General features: G+C 57.8%; 2 protein-coding genes across 2 annotated transcripts; both read left to right on the plus strand.

The window, feature by feature from the left end:
• The first annotated feature begins 64 nt into the window (after positions 1-64).
• Positions 65-11467, plus strand: PITPNA (phosphatidylinositol transfer protein alpha). The gene is made up of 12 exons (XM_081941454.1): positions 65-370; positions 1244-1274; positions 3908-4053; positions 4955-5046; positions 6534-6577; positions 7296-7370; positions 7894-7977; positions 8330-8407; positions 8609-8719; positions 8927-9049; positions 9139-9207; positions 9526-11467. The coding sequence occupies exons 1-11, from the start codon at positions 351-353 to the stop codon at positions 9184-9186; spliced, it is 852 nt and encodes a 283-aa protein (XP_081797580.1). The 5' UTR covers positions 65-350; the 3' UTR covers positions 9187-9207; positions 9526-11467.
• Positions 11468-13100: 1633 nt separating this feature from the next.
• Positions 13101-20893, plus strand: INPP5K (inositol polyphosphate-5-phosphatase K). The gene is made up of 12 exons (XM_081941451.1): positions 13101-13517; positions 13602-13709; positions 13905-14013; positions 14459-14575; positions 15684-15859; positions 16777-16888; positions 17173-17282; positions 18234-18417; positions 19346-19483; positions 19869-19952; positions 20037-20141; positions 20475-20893. Exons 1-12 carry the CDS (start codon positions 13312-13314, stop codon positions 20571-20573), a joined length of 1548 nt encoding a protein of 515 aa, XP_081797577.1. The 5' UTR covers positions 13101-13311; the 3' UTR covers positions 20574-20893.
• The last annotated feature ends 1656 nt before the right edge of the window (positions 20894-22549 follow it).

Below are 22549 nucleotides of genomic sequence, written 5' to 3' on the forward strand. Positions count from 1 at the left end.
GCGCTCGCCCGGCAGTGCGGCACTTCCCGTTCCACGGGCGTCGCTTCCACAGCCGGCCGCGTGGGGGCGCTCGCACGGCCCTTTCTTTCGCCTCCCGCCGCCGGCCAAGGGGAGCCAGGACTGCGCCGCCCCCTCCGCGCGCGTGACGTCGTGCGTCGGACGCCGCGCGGTGACGCAGGGCTGTTGCCGAGGAACGCCGCCCGGTGCGCCCGCCTCCCCTTCCCCGCCGGAACCCCGAGCGCGGCTCCGGGGACGGAGGGACCGCAGGGCGACGGACAGCCGAGCGGAGGGCGGGCGGGCGGGCGGGCGGGCGGCGGGGCCGCGCCGGAGCCAGCGGAGCAGCGCTCGCCATGGTGCTCATCAAAGAATAGTGAGCGAGCGGGCGGGCGAGTGGGGAGTTCGGGGGGGGGCGCGAGCGGGGTGGTGTTCGGGGGGGGGGGCTGGCGGCTCCCTTTCCGGGCCCGCAGGGGCGCCCCCCCCCTCTGCCTGACGGCAGCCGGGCGCCGAGAGAGGAAGCGGGAAGCGGGCGGGGCTCCCCGGCCAAGGACCCCTGAAGGTCCCGCCGCCTCCCCGGCCTTCCCGGGAGACGCGGCGCCCCTCCGGCTCCTGCGTGACGGGGCGGGATTGGCCAGGGGGGCGCTCGGTCTTGGGCACCCGGGGCTTCCCGTTCCAGCTGCTCCCTCCTTGGCCTTCCCCTCCCGGCTCCCCCGCGTGACCTCCGTGGGGCAGGTGGGGGGGGGAGAAGGATCCTCCGTCGCGCGCGCACGAGGGTCCCGGGAAGGGGGATGTTGCCGGTTGGGGGGGCTCTGGGGAACGAGGTCTCCGCGAAGAGCTCGCCCGTGCAGCTTGCGTCCCTCCCTCGGGCTCCTCCGAAGGTTGGCAGCGCCGACCGGGCTGGCCTGGAGCAGCTTCCTCCCCCGCCTGCCTGCCTCCCTCCCTCCCTGGCTGGCGGCCTTGTGGGTCGGTGCAGCTCCCCCCTCCAAACTCCACACACACAGCCGCTGTGCCCCGGCGAGCCCCGCGGAGTCTTGGGGGGGGGGGGCTAGTGGGATCCCTGAGCCGATGCCCTGGAGGGGCTTGCGCCATTCACCCGTTCCCGTTGCGGGGTGGGGGTCGGCGGGGTTGGGAGCCGGGCGAAGGTAACTCGGCTGCGGATCTCTGGGTTGCTCCCGACGGTGTCGGGTTGCCCCTCTTGCGGCGAGCGAGGCTGCTGCCTAACTGCGTTTCTTCTGCTCTCTTGCAGCCGCGTCGTTTTGCCTGTGTCGGTGGAGGAGGTAGGTCTTTCTTGCCTTCCGCTTCTTCCCTCTGCTTTCCTTTTACTTTCTAAAGAAATGTATGTGGCCACCCGACTCTCGCACAGGGGAGGGCGGTGGGCTTAACAACCTTAAAAAAACAACAACATGAACCCAGCCCTCCAGCAGCAGCAGCAACACAGTGGGAGTGGGATGGACCCCTTGGTCGGTTTGGGGGGGGGGGAGGAGTGCCCTCAGCCCATTGACAAAACCTTTTCTTCCTCTGCTTCTTCTTTCCATCTTGGTCAAAGTTGTGGCTATTGCTAAAGCTCAGGAAAAATATATGGAGACTAATATTCCCTCCCCCCCTTCCTCCCCCCCCCCTTTCCAAGACATCTAGCCACATTTGGGGGCTTGCCTTTTGCAAATCAACCCTGGCAGCTTCTGTCTTTGTGGGCAAGGAAGGCTGCCTTAGATGCAGTAGTGGAACTATGAGGAGAGAGGGCGGGTGAGTTCTTCAAGCAATTCCTAATTCGCTTGTAGAAAGGGCAAGTTCCATTTGCCTGTGAGCCCTTCTTGGGCTCAGAAGTGTGATCGGCTTTCATGCATGACAACTCTCTGCCCAAGTTTATTTTTTATTTGGGGTGATGGTGATGTTACTGTCACTTTGCAAGAATTGTACAACCCCTTCTGTTGGTTGTTTACTTTCTTGAACTTTTTAATAGTTAGGAACAAGATTGCAAGAAAGTTTGTGTGAAACACACTTATCATATCAAAATTGGTTTCCTGCAAAAGCATTACTGTTCCTTTTTGGGACTCTCTTACTTTTTCTCAAGCACTATTGTCAAAGAAAGTGGCCAGTAAACTCAAGAAATTCATTAGCGCATGATCTGAGGATAACCTCTCACTGGAATGCCTACAAAAGCGGTTATATAATTCCTGGAGGACCGGGCCATGCACCCGCCTCGAGGAAGTCTTTTTGTTACTGTTATTTTGTTCTGCCTCATCCCCCCCCTCCCAAAAAAAACCCCTTTCTCTGATTTTGGCTCTTCAAGTCTATCAGGCATCCAAGCTGGGCAGAATGCAGGTGAGATACCATAATTAGGACGCCAGTTAACGTAGAAACAAAGGAATAAACCAACTTTTATAGGTAGCTTTTCAGCGGGTCCACTTCTGTATCCCATCCATACTAGCCTGCCCTGGCCCTGCAGTTGTTCCTAATTGAGCCTCCCTGATGGGGAGACATGGACTGTCTTTCCACCTGCACTTCTTGGGTCCCCTCTCAGACCACCCTGCAACTCTGTGTTGTAAACCTTTGATTGACAGTGCCCTCCCAGCCATCGCCACAGAGTTGTCCCATGTCTGGCTGCGTACTGCGGGCTGGAGCAGCAGGCCTCCCAATGCCAAGGGAGCCGCCGTGAGCGGTGTATGTGAGAAACGAAACGCTGGGCTCCGGCCTCATCCCGTAGGGCTGCGCTTATGCTCTTGTCTAGCCATCCTTTGCACTCCTCCTCCTCCGTGTTTGTGCAGTCGCCTAGGATCAAGCTTCTCATCACATAAACCTTGCCATTCTTCCTCTAGATTGTGTCCTGAGGTGCCCAACCACAGCCTTCAAATATGTGTTGACTACAGTGTCCATAATCCGTGGCTGCCATTGGAGGAAGTCCGCCAGCGTCCCTCCAATGGAAGGCTCCCTGGGTGTGGAAGCCACTGTCGCAGGAGGCTCCCTGGCTCCTCTGCTCTGCTTGAGGCTGTCCGGATGGGTGCCAGGGTGGGGCCTGCCTCCGAAGCCCCTATCAGCAGGGCAGTACTACAGGCAGGCTGGAAAGCCTTACGGGCAGAGCATTCCTGCTCTGGCATTCCTGACAGATGCAGAGTTGAGGCTGCCCTTCTGGAGGTGCCTCTCGGGCGCACCATGCAAGGGGCTGCGGGAGAGATTGGCTGGGCTGGTCGTTGAATTAGGCCCCGTTTGGGCACAGTGTGTGGGGGTGTCTGCTCAGCTGCCCTCTGGGCTCCTGTGTCCTCCTGAGGATAGCATGGATAGGGGAGGAGGGGGCTTTTGCCAGAGGGACTTGCCTCTCCCTCTGGGGCCTCCGTGCAGGAAGGGAAGGGGGCTGGTCTGTTGGGACCGCGGGCCAAAGAGCAGAGGCAGCAATTCCTTCTCCCCCTGGAAACGGCACTTGGGATCCCCCGGAGGGTCAGGCGTTGCCGTGAGGTCCCTGAGCTCCTCCTCGTTCTGGTGGGGCCAAAACAAATGGGGGTGGGGGGGGTGATCAGCAGCCTGTCCTCTTCAGGCCTGAATTGTACCTTGCGGAGGGGGAGGGGGAGGGGATGCGCTGGACAGGCGGTTCCCATGGAAACCTCTGCTCTTCCTTAAGCCCCGATGCCCTCCGGCTGGCCTTGGGGCTCTCGGGCAGGGCTGGCAGGCTGAAGATGCCAAGGCTCTGCAAAGGGGGTGCAGAATCAGCTCAGGCGGACCTCCCAGTGCCCCCAGCAGCGTGGCATTCGTTTGCAGGCCCAGAACTGCAGGATCCTGCCCTGGTGCCCCGCCTGTGCTTTGCTTCCTCCCACACCTCGGATATGAGCGTCGGGTTCCCGGCCTGCTTGGTGGCTCGCTCTGTGCCCATCCCTCCTGTTTGGAAGCCACTAACTCTGCTGTGTTTTTCCTCCTCCAGTACCAGGTGGGGCAGCTGTACTCCGTTGCTGAGGCCAGCAAGAATGAAACTGGCGGGGGCGAAGGGGTGGAAGTGCTGGTGAACGAGCCCTACGAGCGAGACGGGGAGCGGGGGCAATTCACGCACAAGATATACCACTTGCAGAGGTAGGTGGCCCGGGAGGATCTCCCTCCCTCCCCCAGGAAAAGGCCAGGGGTACAAAAAGAGCCAAATCCCCAAAAAAGCCTGGAGATTCCTGGCTGCTTGGCATTTAAACAAATCAGCCATCAATGCTCACAGAGGATAAACCCCATTTACCTAACATTCAAAAGAGACCCCCCCCCCAAAAAAAAAACAGGAAGGAACTAAAAATACCATCCGCTCCAGCATTCAGAGAAACAAAAATCCACACCAGACAAACCGTCAGGGAAAAAGCAAGGAATTAATAAGGAGGAAATTGACCCATCTCAAAAAAGCAAAAAACAAAACCAACCCTGGCAGAGCAAGCACAGGCACCCCCACCTTCTCCCCCCCCCCCCGGGCATTGATGATGTTCCCTAGTTGGGTAATGAAACGGCTGCAAGCGAACCACCTGCTCAGAGAGGACCGTGCAGGTCAGCCCTGAGCTGCAGATACTTTCTCCTGTTGGAAGGAGGAGTCTTTGTCCTGAGGGATTCCCCCAGGCCTTTCCTCTGCTTCCAGCAAACCTCCCAAGCGGTGACCGCTAGGCCTGCCCACCTCTGCCACTGATGGGTCCCAGCTTCTCTCCCGGTTCCTACGGAGAGGGCCTGCTGGTTTATAGTCAAGGGGGAAGGGGCTGGGGCTCTGTCCCTAGGAAACCCTTTTGGTCCGGTGACACTGGGACAGGCAGAGGGGTGATGGGTGGCATCCAGGTTGCCTGCCTGTTGGGGAGGAGCTGGGGAAAAAAAACCCCTCTGCTTCCAGAAACCTTGCTTAGTCTTGAACCCCTCACCACCACAGTCGCCGGCAGCAGGAAGAAGAGTGGGCGGGTCCCGTCGACGGGACCTCCTGCTGGTCCTGCGCCCTGACCTCTCCTTTGTCCTGCAGCAAAGTCCCTCCCTTCGTCAGGATGCTGGCCCCTGAGGGTGCCCTGGACATTCACGAGAAGGCCTGGAACGCCTACCCTTTCTGCCGGACCGGTGAGTTCTGCCAGGGGGGCTGCCTTGCTGGACTTTGGGGGGCTTTTCTGGGGCTCTTGGGGATGCCAGGCCCCCTTTTCCTTTGGTGGGAGGTGGGACGGGTGTTAGGGAGGTTCCCCAGGCGGGTCTGCCCGATGCTCTGAGCTGCTTCAGAGAATTTCCACGGCTCAGCTGCTCTTCTGCCCACTTGGGGAGGGAGGAAAACCTCCGCCAGGGGAACGGCACCATTTCAGAGGGAAGCCTGGCCGTTCCCTCCCCGGAGCAGCTGCCGGCCTCTGTCCTCCTGGGCAGCCCAGAAGCAGCTCCTGGGTGTGGGCCCGGCTGCCCTGCAGAAGCCCCTCAGCTCAGCCCTTCTGAGCCGGTGGCCCCACTTCCCCACAGAGCCTTCCCTGCCGTTGGGGCTGGGCCCTGGCCCTGGCCTTTCCTCTTCCTCTGTGCTGCCTGGCTTGCTTGGGCTGCTTGAGGTCACACGTTCTGGATAGTGAGAGCTGAGTCTTGGGCGCAGGTCGAGTCTGGGAGGGCTGACCTCCTGGATTAGCAAACTACAGGCCACCTTTCACCAGGAGCTGCTGCAGGGGATGGAGGCTGTGTCCAGGGCTGCTTGGAATCTGCTGCCCTGCTGCTCACTGGACTCTTGGCCTCCGACCCTGCTTTGCAGGGTGTCCTGGGCCTTTGAGAGGTCCAGGCTGCCTGCACCTCCTGGGATGCAGGGCCCCTATGTGGCTGCTTTGTCTGAGCCCTGAAAAGGGGGGGGGGTATTTCTGCTAGTACGACTGGGGTCCTCTCCTGCGAGAAGCAGGGGGTGGCAGCCAGTTACAGGACTTGCCACCTTCCCCTCATCAATCATGGATCCTGGCACCAGGGCGTCCAGTTACTGCACAGTCGTGGGTTGGGTTACCTGGGTTGAGTTACCCAGGAGTTAGGAAGGAGGGAGGGAGGGCCAGGGCTATGGAGAGGGCCAGGCTTTTCCACGGTTTGTGTGTGTGTGTGTGTGTGTGTGTGTGTAGGGGGGACTGCTTACCTGCTGGCGTTGCCTATTTTCTCAAGAGGGGAGGGGGAATGAATCTAAACCCGACGGGGGGAGGGGGGGGCTGTGGGGCTGGGCTCCCAGGCAGCAACCGCAGCATGTCTAGTGAAAATGCCCAGATTTTGAGTTTGTGTGTGTGTGTGTGTGTGTGTGTGTGTGTGTGTGTGTGTGGCAGCATTGGATAGTGCATTGTCAACCAATTGGTAGCACCTCAGTTGTGCCTACCCTGTGTAGGGCTGGTGGAGGCTGGCCTTAAAATAGGCATCCTTGTGCGAGCCGCTCCCTGGCAGTCCCCCATCCCATGGGGTGCTCAAGCTGCGGGGGAGGGGAGGAAAGTGGCACAGCTCCCTGCTGCAGGAAGAGGAGGAGGCGGGGGCTCTGGCTAGGCCGGGCCCTTCCCACTGATGAGTGGGGCTATTGGGGGGCAAGCCAGGAGCCATGGCTGCATCCCTGATTAAAGCTCTGTCTTTCTTTCCATGTCTCGGGTTTGGAGCAGTTATAACAGTAAGTAGAGCTTCCAGCCCTGCTGGGTAAGTGGCTGGACTGCCAGGGACCTGCTGGCCTCAGGGGCAGGGCCAGCGGTGCCAGGTCCCTTTCATGGTCTGGGGGAGGCAGGGTCTCCCTTTGGGGTCTGGAGGGAGCTTCCACTAAAGTTGTTTACTGACTTCTTATCAGCCAGCCCATCTCACCACCTGCGGGGACTCTTGGGGGCCTATCCAGGGTGCTCTGGGGCGAGGGGCAGTTCCCGGGGAAGGTCCTTTTGATCCGCCTGTGAGGCCGGCTTCTTTGATTCACCCTCATTTCCTTCCGTGAATTGGCCAAGACTTTCCTGTCGCTGCTCCCCACTTTCCTCCAGGCTCTGGGGCTCCTTGGACCCTGCCAGCTCTCTGCCGGCTGCAGCCCCCAGCTCATCTCTTCTTAGAGCTGGAAGAGACCCACCCACCCACTCCCTCCACTGGGTGTGCCTGCCTGGCAGCCCTGCTCTTGCCACTTCTTTGCTGGGGGCGGGGGGGGGGGATTCCCTCTAGAGGAAGGTTTCTGCAGCTGGGTCCGGTGCCCCATTCCTGCTCTCAAGCCAGAGAGGTGCTTTCTCCCCTCCTGAAGCGCTCTACGGAGGGAAGGAGGGAGGGAGGGAGGGAGGGGGAGATCCGGGGCATCTAGAGGCGGTTGCAGGCCTGGCCTCTCCTTCCCAGCGGAGACAACTTTCTCCTCTCCTCACTAGAATGAGTACATGAAGGATGACTTCCTGATCAAAATTGAAACCTGGCACAAAGCCGATATGGGCATGCAGGAGAATGTAAGTGTGTTCTGGGCAGGGACTTTGAGGCGGGGGGTGGGTCTGTCTTTTGGTTGCAACTACACTAGGGACCCTCCCCAGGGGCTTTTCTGGCAGGAACAGGAGATGGAGGAGGGGGACGGGTTGTCTAGTGCCCTCATGAGTTCCCTGTTCTTTTTGCTTTTTGCTTTGCAAGGAGGAAAGGGGCCGGATGACACCCGGCTGACTTTTTTTTTTTTTTAGTTTTAAATTTTATTTACAAACATGTAAAATACACACACACAAAGCTTAGACGTACACCACATACACCACATTTACACAATACAATACGAACAGGAGCTTCCTGTTCTTTCTAATAACTGACCTTTTTGAAATGTTGACTGTATCATCCTCCATAGCAATTTGTTCTTGCATGATTTTCCAGAGGAATTCTTTTGCAACTGCTCCCCCCACCCCATAAATTCACTTTCAAGGCTGTCCTGAAAGCCGCAGCTGAGGAGGGCCTCAGAGGTAGACTGAAACCTGCCCCTCCTTCTTCCTGCAGGTCCATAAACTGGATCCTGAGGAGTGGAAGAACGTGGAGGCCGTTTACATAGACATTGGGGACCGGAGCCATGTGCTTTCCAGGGTAGGAGGGCAGACAGGTCTAGGGGGGGTTGGGGCCACCCAGGAGCCACCTGGGAGCCTAGAGTCTCTGAGGTGCCCTTGGAAGCCACTCGTCCGCAGTGGCAAGACTGGAGTTGTGAGGGGCATCTCTGCTGGCTTGAAATCCAGGTGGTTGTGGGCCTTCTGTGGAGCCGGGGGGGTGGGGGTGGATTAGAAGGCCTCTGCCCTGGTTCAAGTGGCTTTACTGGCATGGAGCCCGCAGCCCCACCAGGCTGGAGGGCTGGGTGGAGAAGGTCCATCCAGGCAAGTGCCGGGAAGGAGGGTGGGTCTCTTCCCTTTCCGTAACCTCCCTGTTCCTCTCTCGTCTCACGCAGGACTACAAGCCAGAAGAAGACCCAGCAAAATTTAAATCGGTCAAGACTGGCCGTGGCCCTCTGGGCCCCAACTGGAAGGTAGGGAGCGCCTCTCGCTTGCCTGGGGTGGCTCCGGGGCTCCACTCGGAGAGTGCCAGGGGCCGAGCAGAGCTGGAGGGGAGAGGGCCCAGGGCCCCCCCCAAGACTGCCCTCCGGACAGCCCGGGCAGATCTTGGGAGGAGGAGGAGGAGGAGGGCAGCCGTCCTGAGTGGTGGCCAGTGGCCTCTTTTGTCTTTTCAGAAGGAGCTGGGCAAGCAGGCCGAATGCCCATACATGTGTGCTTACAAGCTGGTCACGGTCAAGTTCAAGTGGTGGGGTCTGCAAAACAAAATTGAGAACTTTATCCAGAAGGTGAGCAGAGTTTAGGGCAGGAGCTAATGGCAGTTCCCCAGTGGCATTTGTGCAGGGGCTGCAGTGCGCCTGGGCCCCTTCGGGAGGAAGAAGCGGTTTATGGGAGGAGTGAGCCCCCCCCCCCCGGCCCCCGCTGTGTGTGGCTGTGCAGGGACTTCCTTCCAGCCAGGCTTTCCAGCTTCAGGGGTTTTTCCCACTTTCTTGCAGCAAGAGAGGCGGCTTTTTACGAATTTCCACCGGCAGCTTTTCTGCTGGCTTGACAGATGGGTTGGCCTGACAATGGAGGACATTCGCCGGATGGAGGACGAGACGAAGAGGCAGCTGGATGAGGTGAGCGCTTCCTGCCTGGGCCTGGTTTTCTTTCTCTCTCTCACCCCCTTTCCAAATCCTGGAGGTGACTGGCCTTTTCTCTGCTGCAGATGAGAGAGAGAGACCCTCTGAAGGGCATGTCAGCTGCAGACGAGTAGCATGGATTCCTTGACCCCATGGTATGTGGCTAGTGGTGCCCTGCACTTGCTCCCAGGTTCGGAAAGAGGAGCTGCCCCTGGGGGGGGGGGGGGGGGGGCTAATAGAGCTGCCTCCCTCATCGAATCGGACCCAAGATTTGGAAAAATAACTTGACAGGGGGGATCCGCTGCTGGGGAGGGAGAGAGGCCGTAAGGCCGAGTGGGGGGCTGGCAAGGAGTCAGAACCAGGCAGGGACCAAGAGGTTTCAAGCAGCAGCAGCAGCCCACAGCTGCCTGGCGGTGCCACTCGGCCGGCCTTTCAGCCCCTGGTCCCTTCTCATTCCTTCTCTCTTCCTCCAGTTTACGAGAGTCTCCGCGAAGGCCCAGGAACTCCACCCTCTTGACCAGCGGACCGTCTCCGGACATTCAAGCCCTCTTCCTCCAATCGGCCGGCAACTTCTGCCCCCCTTGCTAATTCTAGTTGCCCTTAACCTAGTGAGCAAATCCTTTGGTCCTGGGCGGCAGTGCCCGGGGAAGAGGCGGCCCTTCAGGACAGCTGCTTCTGTGACCACCCCCTTTGCCCCCCCCCCCCCCAGGGAGGGGCAGGCACCGGTTCTCATGTGACTCTTTGATTTCCAAGTGGCAGGTTTTGTTGAAGTCGTTTCGTGATGTGGTGATTTAAGAGTTCCTCGGTCCCTGTCTTTTTTTCCCCCCTCTTCCGAATCCTGGGATGCCGCTGCGCTTGTGGAGACGGGAGCTCAGTGCCACAAATGCTGGGATCCGGAAGCCTTTTTTCTATGTAAAGAATATTCTTGTCTTGGGTGCATCTCTGGGCCCCTCGGCGCAGGTGTGGCTGCTGGCACACGGTTTCCCCAATCACCTTGTGGTCTCCTCTCCTTACCCCACCCCTGGCCTGAGGCCGCCGCCGCCGCCGCTGCTTCTTTGGGGCTGTGCGTCCTGGAGCTCAGGAACAGCAGTGGAAGCCCCTCTCCACTCTGAGAGTGGGGAGGGTCTCACTCATCTGACCAAACCGCATTCAGCTCCTCTTTTCCAGGGTTGCCTGAATTGGGGCTTGTGCTTCTGGAGGAGGTTCCCGAGCCCTGGCGCTAGACTCCCCCCCCCTTCAGGCAATCGCATGAGCAAGGAGGAGGGAATGCCCACCACGGGGGTGGGGGGATTCCGTCCCTGGATCTCTGCCTCCCCCTCTGCAGCAATGTTGGGCAGGTGGGGAGGTTAGAGTGGGCTTTGGAGAAGACAGAGGCTCTCCCCCATTCCTTGCCAGCCAATTTCGTTTCTTGCCTTAAGTGCAATAAGCAAGCCTGTTCTGCTGTGGCCGAAAGGGTCTCCTTGGGCAGGGCCCCCGTGGCTTTGTGTTGAGCCGAGAGGGCTTTTCAGGAAGTTGGCAGTTCCTGGGCACAGGAGGCAGAATTAAAGCGGGGCTGGAATGTCCCCGGCCGCCCAGGCCAAGCCCTCTGGGATCCGGCTGTGTCCCACTAGTCCTCCCTCTCCTCTGAGGCACATGGGTGCCGAGTAATCCTCTCTCCTCCAAAACACAGGGAATTATTGTGTGGCTAAGAGGATCTGCTCAAACACGGTACTGTTCCCACTCCTGCTTAAAAGATTTGGGTTTAACTCTGAGGCGTTCTGGCGGGTGGCAGTGGATCTCGGAACAGATGGTGACATTTTGAGGATGGGGGAGAGAATTAAAACGACTCTAGTAGGAAAAGACAAGAATTCTTATGAAAACATAACTTCCTTGCTTAGCAGCAAGAGCAAGACAAGTGCAGGAACCCCCCCTACATTGGAGTTGACCCAGTGCGCCCCACCCCAGCTGCAGCTGAGGCTCCTGTAGAGCCCCCTGTTCCCCATTGGCAGTGATGACTGCCCCCCCCCCTTGTTTCCTGCCAAGGAGAGCAAGTGGTGATGGAGGGCAATGCAGCTGCTCCAGTGGGTTCCTCGGCCCTGAAGGGGGCTTGTGGCAGGAGCTACGAGCCAAGGGCAGAGACACAAACAGCAGGTTCCGCTTGCTTTGCGTTGTGACGGTCAACGCTCCGGTGGGTAAACACGCCCCCCTCCCCCTTTCAGCATGCTCGATTTTCTGTTTCTTTTCTGCCGAACCTGCAAGGACTCCCTGACTGGTCCAGCTGGGTTCCCCGTGCTACTTGTTTCTCCGGCATCCGCTCTGTAGGATAGGTTAGATGATCTCCATTGTTCCTTTACTGTGAGTTGTGCCTTTTTTGGTCTCCCAATCTTCCAATACAGGCCTATTGGAAATAACTCTTAATAAAATCATAGAAGAGCATCCTGGCTGAGCTTTTATTCCGTGTGACTCTGGGAAATGGAAAATTCAATCTTTTCCTTACGCCATCTTTCTTAGATTAATTTCCATTAATCAATTACAGTGACAGCTGAGAAGTCATGTAGGTAGTCCTCAGTTAATGATCCTAATTAAGTGTGGCAATTCTGCCACTAACTGAAGCAGCTACTAAGTGGGAAATCAGATGACTGCAACTGTGCTTTCCTGCTGGGAGGAGACAAATAAATTCCACAACTTACGTAAAAGCCTGTTAGCTACTCCCCACCCCGCCTTTGGGTCGCCCAAGTGCCGGCTTGCTCATACTGAAAGCCACAGCTTGAGGGATTGGTGGGAATGCTACACACACACACAGCTTATTCTCTTAAAACCTCTTCCTCTCCATTCTCGGTTTTGCAGAACAGGGAGCAAGTAATTTCTACAGGCAATCTCTCCTTTTCCTGACCCTTCTCCACTGCAGAGCAGAGGCACTGGAGAGATTTCAAGAGAGGTGCTGATTCATTTACACATCCGAATAACAAGTTGGAAGGGACCTTGGAGGCCTTCTAGTCCATCCCCTGATCAAGCAGGAGACCTATACCGTTTCAGACAAATGGCTGTCCAATCTCTTCTTAAAAGCCTCCAGCGTTGGGAGCATTCACAACTACTGGAGGCAACTTGTTCCACTAAATAATGGTTCTCACTGTCAAATGTCTCCTTAGTCCCATGTTGCTTCTCTCTTGATTAACTTCCATCTGTTGCTTCCTGTCCTGCCTTCAGGCACTTTGTAGAATAGGTTGCCCCCCCTCCCCCTTTGTGTGGCAGCTGCTCAAATACTGGAAGATGCTATCCTGTCACCCCCTAGTCCTTTTTGTTAAACTACTAGACAGACCCAATTCCTGCAACAGCACTTCATACGTTTTAGCCTCCAGTCATCCCCTAATCATCTTGCTCTTTCTGGGGTCTCAACATGTTTGTTCCTATTGTGGTGACCAAATAGACGTTTGCTCCCTCTTCCCCCGTCCCAACAGAGCAGAGGGGCTGGAGGCAAAGGGTCCAAAGGTGCTAAATGCCACCCATGGCTCCCCCTCCCCCTTGATGGATACCGCACAGACAGTGCCCCCCCGCCCCCACCCAGGAGTGTACTATTAACCCTTAAGCAGACTAAGCCCCTGCTCAGGGCAACGGGCCCAAAGGGGGCACCACAAACTTGAGAAAGAAAGAAAAAACCCAGTGAAGCTTGGCTTCGTTTGTACAGGAGGTACACCAAGACTTGCCAGTGCACCAGGGAGCCTTAATCCGCCACTGCCCCCACCTTTCTGGCCCCGGGGTGGGGGCCAACCCAGATCCCGCCCGTGCACAGAGGAAGCTTGGCTTGCACGGGCCGGTTCCGGCGGGCGAACCGGCGGTTGGAGGCCGCTGTGGTGGAAAAGCCTCGCCATCTCTCCGATCCGCCCTCCAAAGCACATGGGACAGCCGGCACTGACTGGAAGGACGGCGCTGCGGCCGCGTTCACAGGTCATTGGATGATGAACGGTCAGTAAGCGAGGACGGGTTGGCTGGGCACGCGGTGCACCTTGGGTGGGGCCGCGCACGGAGCCACCGGACAGGCGGAGGGAGGCCGGATCTCGGACTGACCGGGTGGTCGGTCCAAACCGGGTCCCTCTCGGGGAAAGCGCGGAGGAGGCGTCGGGCCACCCCTCTCCCACGGTCGTCCGGGCTCTCCTCGGGGCCCACCTTCCGTGGACCCCCGGCCTCTTCCCTGCCCGAGGGGCCACCACCGAGGACCCTCCAAAGGCGGAACCGGCGCCCCAACCGGACTCCCGGGGCCGCCCTCCCCCCCCTCGGCCGCCATGCGCAGGCGCCAAGCTCCCGGGGCAGGCGGGGCGCGAGAGGGCGGAGGCGGGACTGCCGTAAATCTGCGCCTGCGTCCCGGCAGCCAATCGGCGCGCGTGACGTCGCAGGCGGGCGAGGAACCGGGCCGGCGCTGCCCGCCGCTCTCATCCTGCTTCCCCCGCTCGGAGGAGATGGAAGCGGCGGAGGCGGCTCCGCGGCTCCGGTGAGCAGCTGCTCCCCGCCCGCCCGCTCGCCCCGCCCGCCCCGCCGCCGCCACCGGGCTGACGTCCGTCTGTCTCTCCCGCAGGCTGCACCTGGTCACCTGGAACGTGGGCACCGCGCAACCCCCCGGGGAGGTGGCCGCCCTACTTGGCCTCGGCGCCCCGGAGCCGCCCGTGGACCTCTACGCCATCGGGTCGGTGCGCAGCCCCACGGCGGCTCCCCGGTCCCGGGAAACGGCGGGGGCGGGTGGGGGTGGGGTTCGGCCGGGGGCTCAGCCGCCTCCTCCTGTGCTGCTTCCCACCCACCCGCACCCCGTAGGGTGGCGGCGGCGGCGGCGCTCGGGGTGTCGCCGTGGGGCGGGCGCGTGACGGGCGCCTTCGCTGCTCAGCTTACAGGAGGTGAACTGCCGGATCCTGAGCTTCCTCTCCGACCTGGCTTTCGAGGACCCCTGGACGGCCTCCCTGACGGCAGCGCTCGCCCCGCTGGGCTACGTCCGGGTAAGCGGCGGGGCCCCTTCCAGGCTTCGACAGGGCCCCCGGGTGCCTCTCGTCCCCAAGCACAGGAGCCGCCGCTTCGCCAGTGGGGCTGGGGGGGGGGCTGCTGGAGAGCAGAGCCGGAGGGGCCCCCAGGGTCCCTTCGGCCTGAGGCGGCTCGGTCTGAAACGCTCCCGTGGGGTGGAGGGGGGTTGTGTAGCCCCTAAATGGCGGTTTTGAATCCACAGCCCGTCCTGCTCTGGAGGCCTGAGAAGCCTTGTGCCTGGGAGCGTAGGCGGGTGCTGTGGGTTTCTGTGGGTTCCTTTTACCACAAAGCTGGAGGGTGAAGGGGCTTAATATCTGGGCATCACCAGAATTAGACATTTGCTGGCAGCAGAGTGTGGCAGCCGGTGGTCAGTGGAAGAAGCGCCTGCCTGCGTGGCTCAGGACCGTTCCCTTCTGCTCTCAGGTGTCTTCCATCCGCATGCAGGGCATCCTCCTGCTCCTCTTCTCCAAGCAAGCCCACCTGCCCTTCATCCGGGGTGTGCGGAGCCAGTTTACCCGCACCGGCCTGCACGGCTACTGGGTGAGCTGCTTCACAGGGACCTTGCCAGGCCTCCGGTCGGTTAAAACCGCAGGTACAGTAGATGCAGGAAAAGCAGAGAGGCCGAATTCTGCTGTGGCCAAGCCTCCATGCACACACGCACACCTTCGATTTTTGCCTGAATGTTTTTTTTGCACGTTTCCATCTTTCTAATGGAGGCAGGCAAAATGACAAACTTCACACCGTGATAAGAACTAACACGCAATAACCAGCATTTAATTTGTAACGCTAATTGCAAAAGGAAAACCCACAAAGCTGGCTAATAAAGAACTCGCTGACAGCTTTCAAGCCCCAGTAAAACCTCTAGCGATGGAGATCCTCAGGTAGGGAGTTCCACGTTTCATTGATTGAGAATACATGTTTCCTGCTTCAAGGCACCAAAGCAAGTCATACTGACACAAACGGTGTGAAATTTAAAAGCAGAAGCTTCTGAAATTCACTGAGGCAGGCCGGTTCAGAGACCGGGCCAGGCTTGCCTCTACTGGGCAGCCAGTAAAAGCCCTTCCTGCTGGAACCCGTGGGTGTTGGGGAGCATCTCCTCCTGGGGAACCCCCGGAACACCCACCCTCCGGCGAACGGGGTGCGACCCAACCTGACGTGTGAATCCAGATTATTGGCCACTGGGCAGCTGTCAACAAAGGGATGAAGAAACGCCACAGCAATCTAGTGGTCGCGTCCTTGCTTCTGATGTACAGGTAGTCCTTGACTTACAACTAAAGGCCAAAACAAGGCAGTTGTTAAATGAATTGCACCACATTTTACGAAATTGGGGGGGGGGGGATGCTGCAACTGTCGTAAGAACCTGCTGGTTGCCAAGGTTGCCAAGCTCCCAAAATTTGTTCACATGGAGATGCTGCAATGGTCACAAGCATGATAACTGCTCCCAAGTCACTTTTTTCAATGCAAAATTTGAAGGTCATTAAATGAATGGTTGTAAGTTGAGAACTCCCTGTATTTTGCAATTTATTTCTTTGTGAGTTTGTCCATCCTGAAGGCAGGCCTTTAATCTGGCAGAATGTCAAAAGCATGCCCCTCGTGTGCCCCAGGGAGTCCGGGAGTGTAGAGGCAACCGCAGCGTCTTGTCTCGTAGGGCAACAAGGGAGGGGTCTCCATCCGCCTGTCGCTCTACGGCCACTCGGTCTGCTTCCTGAACTGCCACCTGCCAGCCCACCAGGAGAACGCCAAGCAGCGCCTGGACGACTTTGAGCACATCCTGGAGATGCAGCACTTTGAAGAGAAGACCTTCCCCTCCGCCCTGGACCACGAGTGAGTGGCCTCCCCAGAGGGTCCTGCTGCCTGGCCCAGCATGCCCCCCCCCCACCATGGCTGTTCAGCTGCTCTTCTTGTGAATGGTGCCCGGCCCCCTTGGTCTCATGGGGGGATGCCAAGGAACAGCAGAGGGGACGGGGGAGAGGGTAGAGCTGGCACAGATAAAGCAGGAATGAAATGGGTGAGAGTTAGAAAGGAGAGGTGTTTCCAAGAGGTCCAGAAAGGGTGGACATCCCCTGTCACTTGGTTGCCCTCCAGAGCTGCCCTCAGGTAGCCGTCGGCTGCGGAGGTTAAGAGAAAGGGACAGTTTTGAAAAACCGAACAGAACGATTCCAAAGTGGGCCTCACATTTCGCTTTATACGATGTGATCCCTGTTATTCCAGGTGCTTTTTATCTGCATTTTCACCCTAAGCCAACTCAGAATGGTTTCCAAATAGTTCTGGCCAGATCTGAGGACTGCCCATAGCATTGCTGGGGGCCTGACTGGGAGGGCCTGGTCTACTGGCTTGGAAATCACTCACGCGGCGGGAAGGGGGGGGGGGCGTTGCTGCGCAGAATCGAGTTTTTTATAGAGGAGGGTGTTGCCCTCGATGGGATGAAGGGGGAGCTGCCTGCCTGAGCGAAAGGGGGAATTGCCAGGGGAGATTAATGCCCTTCTGAAATCCGCCTTGGTGACTGCCACCAGCCTTTCGGAAGGAAGGGTTCTGGTGCCCAAGGGCCTTGTCGCTCTGACCGCCTGCTTAGGTGAAATCATTCCCTGGGGAGGGAAGGAGAGGCTGGGGGCCAAAGCCAAGGTGGGCGTGGAAGGGGCCCTCCCTTCCCCGCTCCTATCTAATAATAATAATAATAATAATATATTTATAATAATAATAATAATAATATATTATTATTATATCTATCTGCCTCCTTTCAGGCTCCTCTTTTGGTTTGGCGATCTGAACTTCCGGATCGAGGACTATGGGCTGCACTTTATCCGAGAATCGATCAGCAGCAGTCGCTTCAATCTCCTCTGGGAGAAGGATCAGGTAGCCCCCACTCCCCTCGGGATTCCCAGGGCCCCCCTCAACCTCTGAGTGGGGAGGAGCGGCTAGTTTTACTTCCTCTCTGGCCAGTCCCCATCTGGTATCATCATTCCCCCCCTCCCCCCCCCTTTTTTTCCTTCTTCTCCTTTTTCCGATGGAGCCGCTACTTGCCAGGATTTCTCCCTGTCCTGGGAAATGAAGGGCGCTGGTGGGGTGGGGTGGGGCTCTTTGCCATGGCTCCTGTGCTTGGCCTGCAGCACCGAACGGCTCTTGCTTCCCATCCCCAGTTAAACATGGCCAGGAAGAAGATGTTCTTCCTCCAGGAGTTCTCGGAAGGTCCCCTGAAGTTCAAACCCACCTACAAGTTTGACCTGCACTCGGATGAATACGACACCAGGTAACTCTGGCCTTTGGCTAGGCAGAGAAATAAGCCAGAGAAATCACCAGGGCTTCCCAGTGGCCCAGCAGAAGCAGGACGTGGTGGGTGTGTGGGTGGGTGTCTTGGTTGGCAAAGCCTGGCTGCCCCTCTCCCCTTCTCTCTATTTGCAGAGCCGAGGAGGCGCTGCTTGGGTCTAACTAAACACCCACACCCCCAATGTGGGGAATTTTGGAATTCCCCACATTGGGCCGTGTGAGTCTGCTGACTTTCACACAGTTGCCTCTTCTGACTTGCTTGTTGCTGGGGTGATGGTCCTGGCGTGTTAATTGGCTTCTGAGCCTCCTGAGGCATACAGGACAGCACGGCCCTCCCCTCGCTCTCTTTGGGCTGCGGGGGTAGATCCCCAGGGACAGCGGCCACAAAGAACTGCCGGGAGGAGCCCAAAACAACTGCAAAAAGCAGGACCCAGAAAGCATTTAAAGTAGCAACAGCAGCAGCAGCAGCTATAAAGTTAACGCAGGTGTTTGGTCACACATGCTCACACGGCTGCACATCCAGCCCAGGGTACTCAACCAGGCGTTCCGCCACCTGAGCACTGACCGGCTGGAAAAACGCAGCAGCTTCCTTCAGAAGGAGCCCTTTTCTGGATCCAGAATTGCCACAACTGTGGCCAAAGTGCTTCTGAGCTGTTGGGGGAGGAGGGGGCTTTTTATGCACCAGCAGCGCTCTTGCCCAGGGGTGGGTGAGGGGGCTTCGGATAAAAAGCTGCCCAGGTTTAGTCACTGAATGCAGCTCTGAAGGCAAAGTGGCTGGAGGCCTCCAGCCCACTTCTCCTTCTGCTTGGTGTGCGTGTGTGCGTGTGTGTGTGCGTGCGCGCATGGCCGCTTGGGGCTGCCTTGGGGAGGCCAGCTGGGCTCTATCCTTGCCACCACTCTCCTCCCCTCCCCTCCCCCTTTTTTGTTTCTGCAGTGAGAAGAGACGGAAGCCCGCTTGGACCGATCGGATCCTTTGGAGAGTGAAATGTCTTCCGTGCTCTGAGCCGAAGGAGGCACCCAGGGAGGGAGGGGTCTCCCTGTCCCTGGGCAGCTACACCAGCCACATGGACTACAACATCAGTGATCACAAGCCGGTCACTGGCACCTTTGAGCTAAAGGTAGTATCCTGGCTCCCCGAGGGCAGCTGCTTCTCTCTGGAGAGATGGTGATTCCGGCTGCCTGTCTGTCCCCTTGGCACCCACTGCAGAAGCCTGGCATCCCGAGGCAGCCCTCTCTTCCCACCGGCTTTGGGCATTGCTGCCACTGGCTTCTAAAGTGAAGCAGGACATCCTGCCCTTCACTCGGCCGATGCCACCGGTTCTCTGATTGCTGCAGGGTCTTCAAGGGGCACCTGTTGAAGCCTCCGGCTAGGAACAGCACCCTGCATGTCCAAGCTGGGGGCTCCATGCGCACTTCAGGCCAAGCTGTGGCTTGCTTAACCAGGTTGAATTTGAGTAAGCCAGCCTTGCTTGGGCACAGACCCTGCATGAGGGCAAGCCCTGACAATGGCCCCAGGGCTGCCTGTCAATCCCCTCCCCCGCAGGTATGTCCCCTAGGGCCTCGGTGGGTTGTTGGCAACATTCCTGTCTCTGGAGATTCTTCCTTACGTACCTTTATCGAGAAGCAGCCCCCTTCAACAGGAAAAAAAAAAACTCCGACACTAAAACTTGGCCGTAGCAGAGTAAGTACAATCCCCAGATCCAGCTCCCCTATGGAACGGAAGGGGAGGTAAGGAGGGCTGGTGTCAACTGGCCAAAGATGGCCCTCCTCTGGACGAGCCTCTGGTTGGAGAGAGGAATTGTAGCCCCCCCCCCCCCCAAACCATGCTGAAGCTGAAGCCTGTTAGGAAGCTGAAACCCAGATTAAATCCCAGGGTGGGCCTCTTAGCCTGACAGCAGGGCCTTCGTGACCCCGAGTGTGAAGCAGGCTGGGTGCCAAGGGGGCTGCCCCTCAAGAGAAGGGACAGAGCCCGGCTGGGGTCCGGGGTGCAGGTGGGGGCGCTCCCTGGTTTTTCTCACCGTGGGTTGGGCGGCTTTGTTCCTGCAGGTGCAGCCCTTGCAGGTGGAGCCCCTGGTGGTGCTCTGCCCGGTGGGCACCTGGAGTGCTGAGCAGGACGCCACGGTCAGCTACGTCACCGCTCCAGAATTCGCCAGCAGCGCCTGGGACTGGATTGGCCTCTACAGGGTAATTGGCACAAGGGGTGCGGAGGGGAGGTTGCTTAGGCCGGTGCTCAGGCCCGGCCCTGCTCTGCTGCCCAGGCATCAGGGCTCTTCTGAGGCCAGATAGAGGCTGTTTTACCAGCCGCCTCCAGAGAGGCTGCAACACACACACACACACACACACACACACAAACCCTGGTCTTGCAAGAAGCCGGCTGCCAGGAAAGACCCTCTTCCCAATGATGGGCTCCGGGGAGAACGGTCCCTTGTGGGGCTCGCCTGGCCCTGGCGGCTGCTTCTCACTCAGCCTCCTGAAGGGATGGCTTGTCTGGACATGCGCTCCCTTCCACTGGGAGCCCCCCACCTGTGCTGGCAGGTGGGCCTGTGCAGCTCTTCCTCTCTCCTGGCAGGTGTCCTTCCGACATGTGAACGACTACGTCAGCTACGTGTGGGTGCAGGACAATGAAATTTCCTCCGAGGACAGGGCCAAGCAGGTGAAGGGCAGCTCCCGGGACTTCCTTCTGCTTGGCTGCTTTTCTGCTCCCGCTGAAAGCTGATGGCGGCTTCCTTGCTTGCAGGTTTATCTCGGGGCCGAGGGCCTCCCCAAAGCGGGGGGAGAATTCCTCCTGGGGTACTACAGCAACGCGCTGCGGTCCCTTGTGGGCCTTAGCCAGCTGGTCCAGGTGAGGCCTGCTCCTTCCTCATCCTCCCTGCTCCTGAAAGGAGTAGGGGGAGGGTTGTCTCTGGGGTGCCGGAAGACTCCTGCCACAGCAAACGGCTCTTGTGCTTGGGGGGGTGGGGGCTTGTCCAGAAGCTCTTCTCGAGAGACAGAACTAACCCAGCTCCCCACCACCATCTTCAGGGTCTGGCCTGGGTTAACTCTACAAGAGTTCTCAGCCCCATGACAGGGGGAATCCCCCCACCCGAACCCTGTGGGGGCACCTTCCATCTTTTCCTTCTTTCTGGGCTGCGTGGTGGGGGGCATTGCGTTCGAACGGGCGTCTCTCCCTTTCCAGGTCCAGCCAAGCCCGAAGTCAGCCGAGCAGCAGGAGGTCTGGTCTGGGGCCGGCAGTGCAGAACGCCTTCCTGGCGAGAGGCCGCCCTGTGATTTCTGAGCCTCCTTCGGCACCTCCATGTGCATCGTGATGCACCCCAGCTTCGGCCTCTGGAGCAGCGTGGCTCAGCTTGCCGCACGTCTGAAGGGCCCTGCCTCCCTTTGGCACAAAAGAGCCGGGACGGAGCCAGTTTCCCAGCAGGGGCGCCGGTTTCCTTCTGACGGTTGCTGCCCCGTTTTCCAAGTGCCTCTTAGGATCTGTGCGCTTCACTGCAACGCTAAGGAGTCGCTGCTGGCACTTATTTGAAACCTGGGATTGTAGGACTTTTCTGAAATTGTAAACCTTTTAGAACTGAAATACATTTTATTGTAGAAAATGGAGAGGCTGTTATTCTTTGACCATTTGTCTTGAAATGGCCCAGGACCCCGCACCTTCCTCCAAAGCCTGGGTGCAGGCAGGAGAGCCCGACCCAGCAGCACCTTAGGGCATCTTGGCTTTGGAGCCAGGCGCAGGTGGGTCTCGTCCTGCTGCAGGCCTCTGGCTTCATGGGCATTTGGGCTTTTTTAGTTGGGGCTTTTTTGAGAGCTGCAGCTCAAATGGTAACACACCGAGATCTCTCTCACAGGCACTCAACACGGTTGAGCCAGGAATTGCCTATCCTCTATCTGGGCATCTTCTTTTTCCTTTTCTCACCCCTGATGTGCGTCTTAGTGGATTGGGCCCAATGCTCAAGACTGTGAAGAGGCTTCTGAATTTTGAGCCTCTTCCAAAGTGTTAACAATTCCCCCACACCTACTGTTTTCTGCAAAGTTGATGAGTTCCCCCCCTGTCCCCTCAGCTGAAACATTTATGAAGATATTGAAGAGTACTGGCCTGACAGTTCCCCACTGCACGCTTCCCTCCGTGTAGACTCGGCTCCACTGGGAACAACACACTGAGTGCAGTTGGTCAGCCACTGACCAAACCATGGTGGTGATGCCATCTGTCCCCTGTTGTTCCATCTTACCAAGAAGTAGGCTGCATTCTACTTTGTCAAATGCCTTGCTGAAGTCCAAGTATGTGATATTCACAGCATTCACCTATCTGCTAATTTAGTCACTTTATCAAAGAAAGCAGTAATGTTTATTTGGTATAAGCTGCTTTTAACAAACACACGGTGGCTTCCAGGAATCACCTTATTCATTTCTGAGTGCTCACAAACCCTCTGCTTGATTGCTATATGTTTCCCAGGATTTTCCCAGGTATTGATGTCAAGCTTTTTGGCTTGTAGTTTCCTAGATCTCCTTTTTACCCTTTTTGGAGGGTGGAGCCACATCAGCTCTTTTCCAGCCCACTGGGGGTTCCCCTCTGCCCCCTCTGGGGCTCTGAGAGATTCGGTTCAGTGGTTCTGAAATCACATCTGCCGGCTCCTTCAAAAACCTGAAATGGAAATACTTGCCAAAAGCAGACGACTACTCTCTTGGTAAATCCTCACCTATCTTTTTCTGTCTCGCATGGTGCTGCTTTTGATAGATTGGACTGCTTTTTTTCCTTTTGTGTAAAAACAGATGTAAAGTCTGAAATTAAGTAGTAGTTCTTTTTTTCTTGTTACCTGTCATCTTCTGGCCATCTTCAGGTGGACCAATCATTTCATTGACTTTCCTCTTGGTGCTTATGCGTTGAAAAAAAAAGCTTATTTTTGGCATTTGTTGCTCTTTCGGAGTCTTATCATTCCTGACTTGGTCTTTGCAAACTGGTTAGAAACTCCTCTTTCCAAATTTTATATTTGTCCTTTTGGTCAGAGAGCTGTTTCTGCAACCATGCTGGTCTCATCAGGTGTGTCCCTTGTTTCTGTTTGGGGCTTTATAGTCTCGTCTTCAAGAGTTTCCCAAGCATCCTGGACTGGTTTTCCCTGCACTATTTCGAATCGGGGTGGGGGTGGGGGGTGGTATCCCTTCCTGGATGGCCCCTTCCGTCTTGCCTCCTGCTCTGGAGGGATGGCATTAACCTGACCAGCAAGGAAGGTGCCAGGGGAAGCTACTTCCCTTCTGGAGAAA

The sequence above is a fragment of the Natrix helvetica genome (assembly GCF_964273705.1).
Source record: "Natrix helvetica genome assembly, chromosome: 2".
NCBI lineage: Eukaryota > Metazoa > Chordata > Lepidosauria > Squamata > Natricidae > Natrix > Natrix helvetica.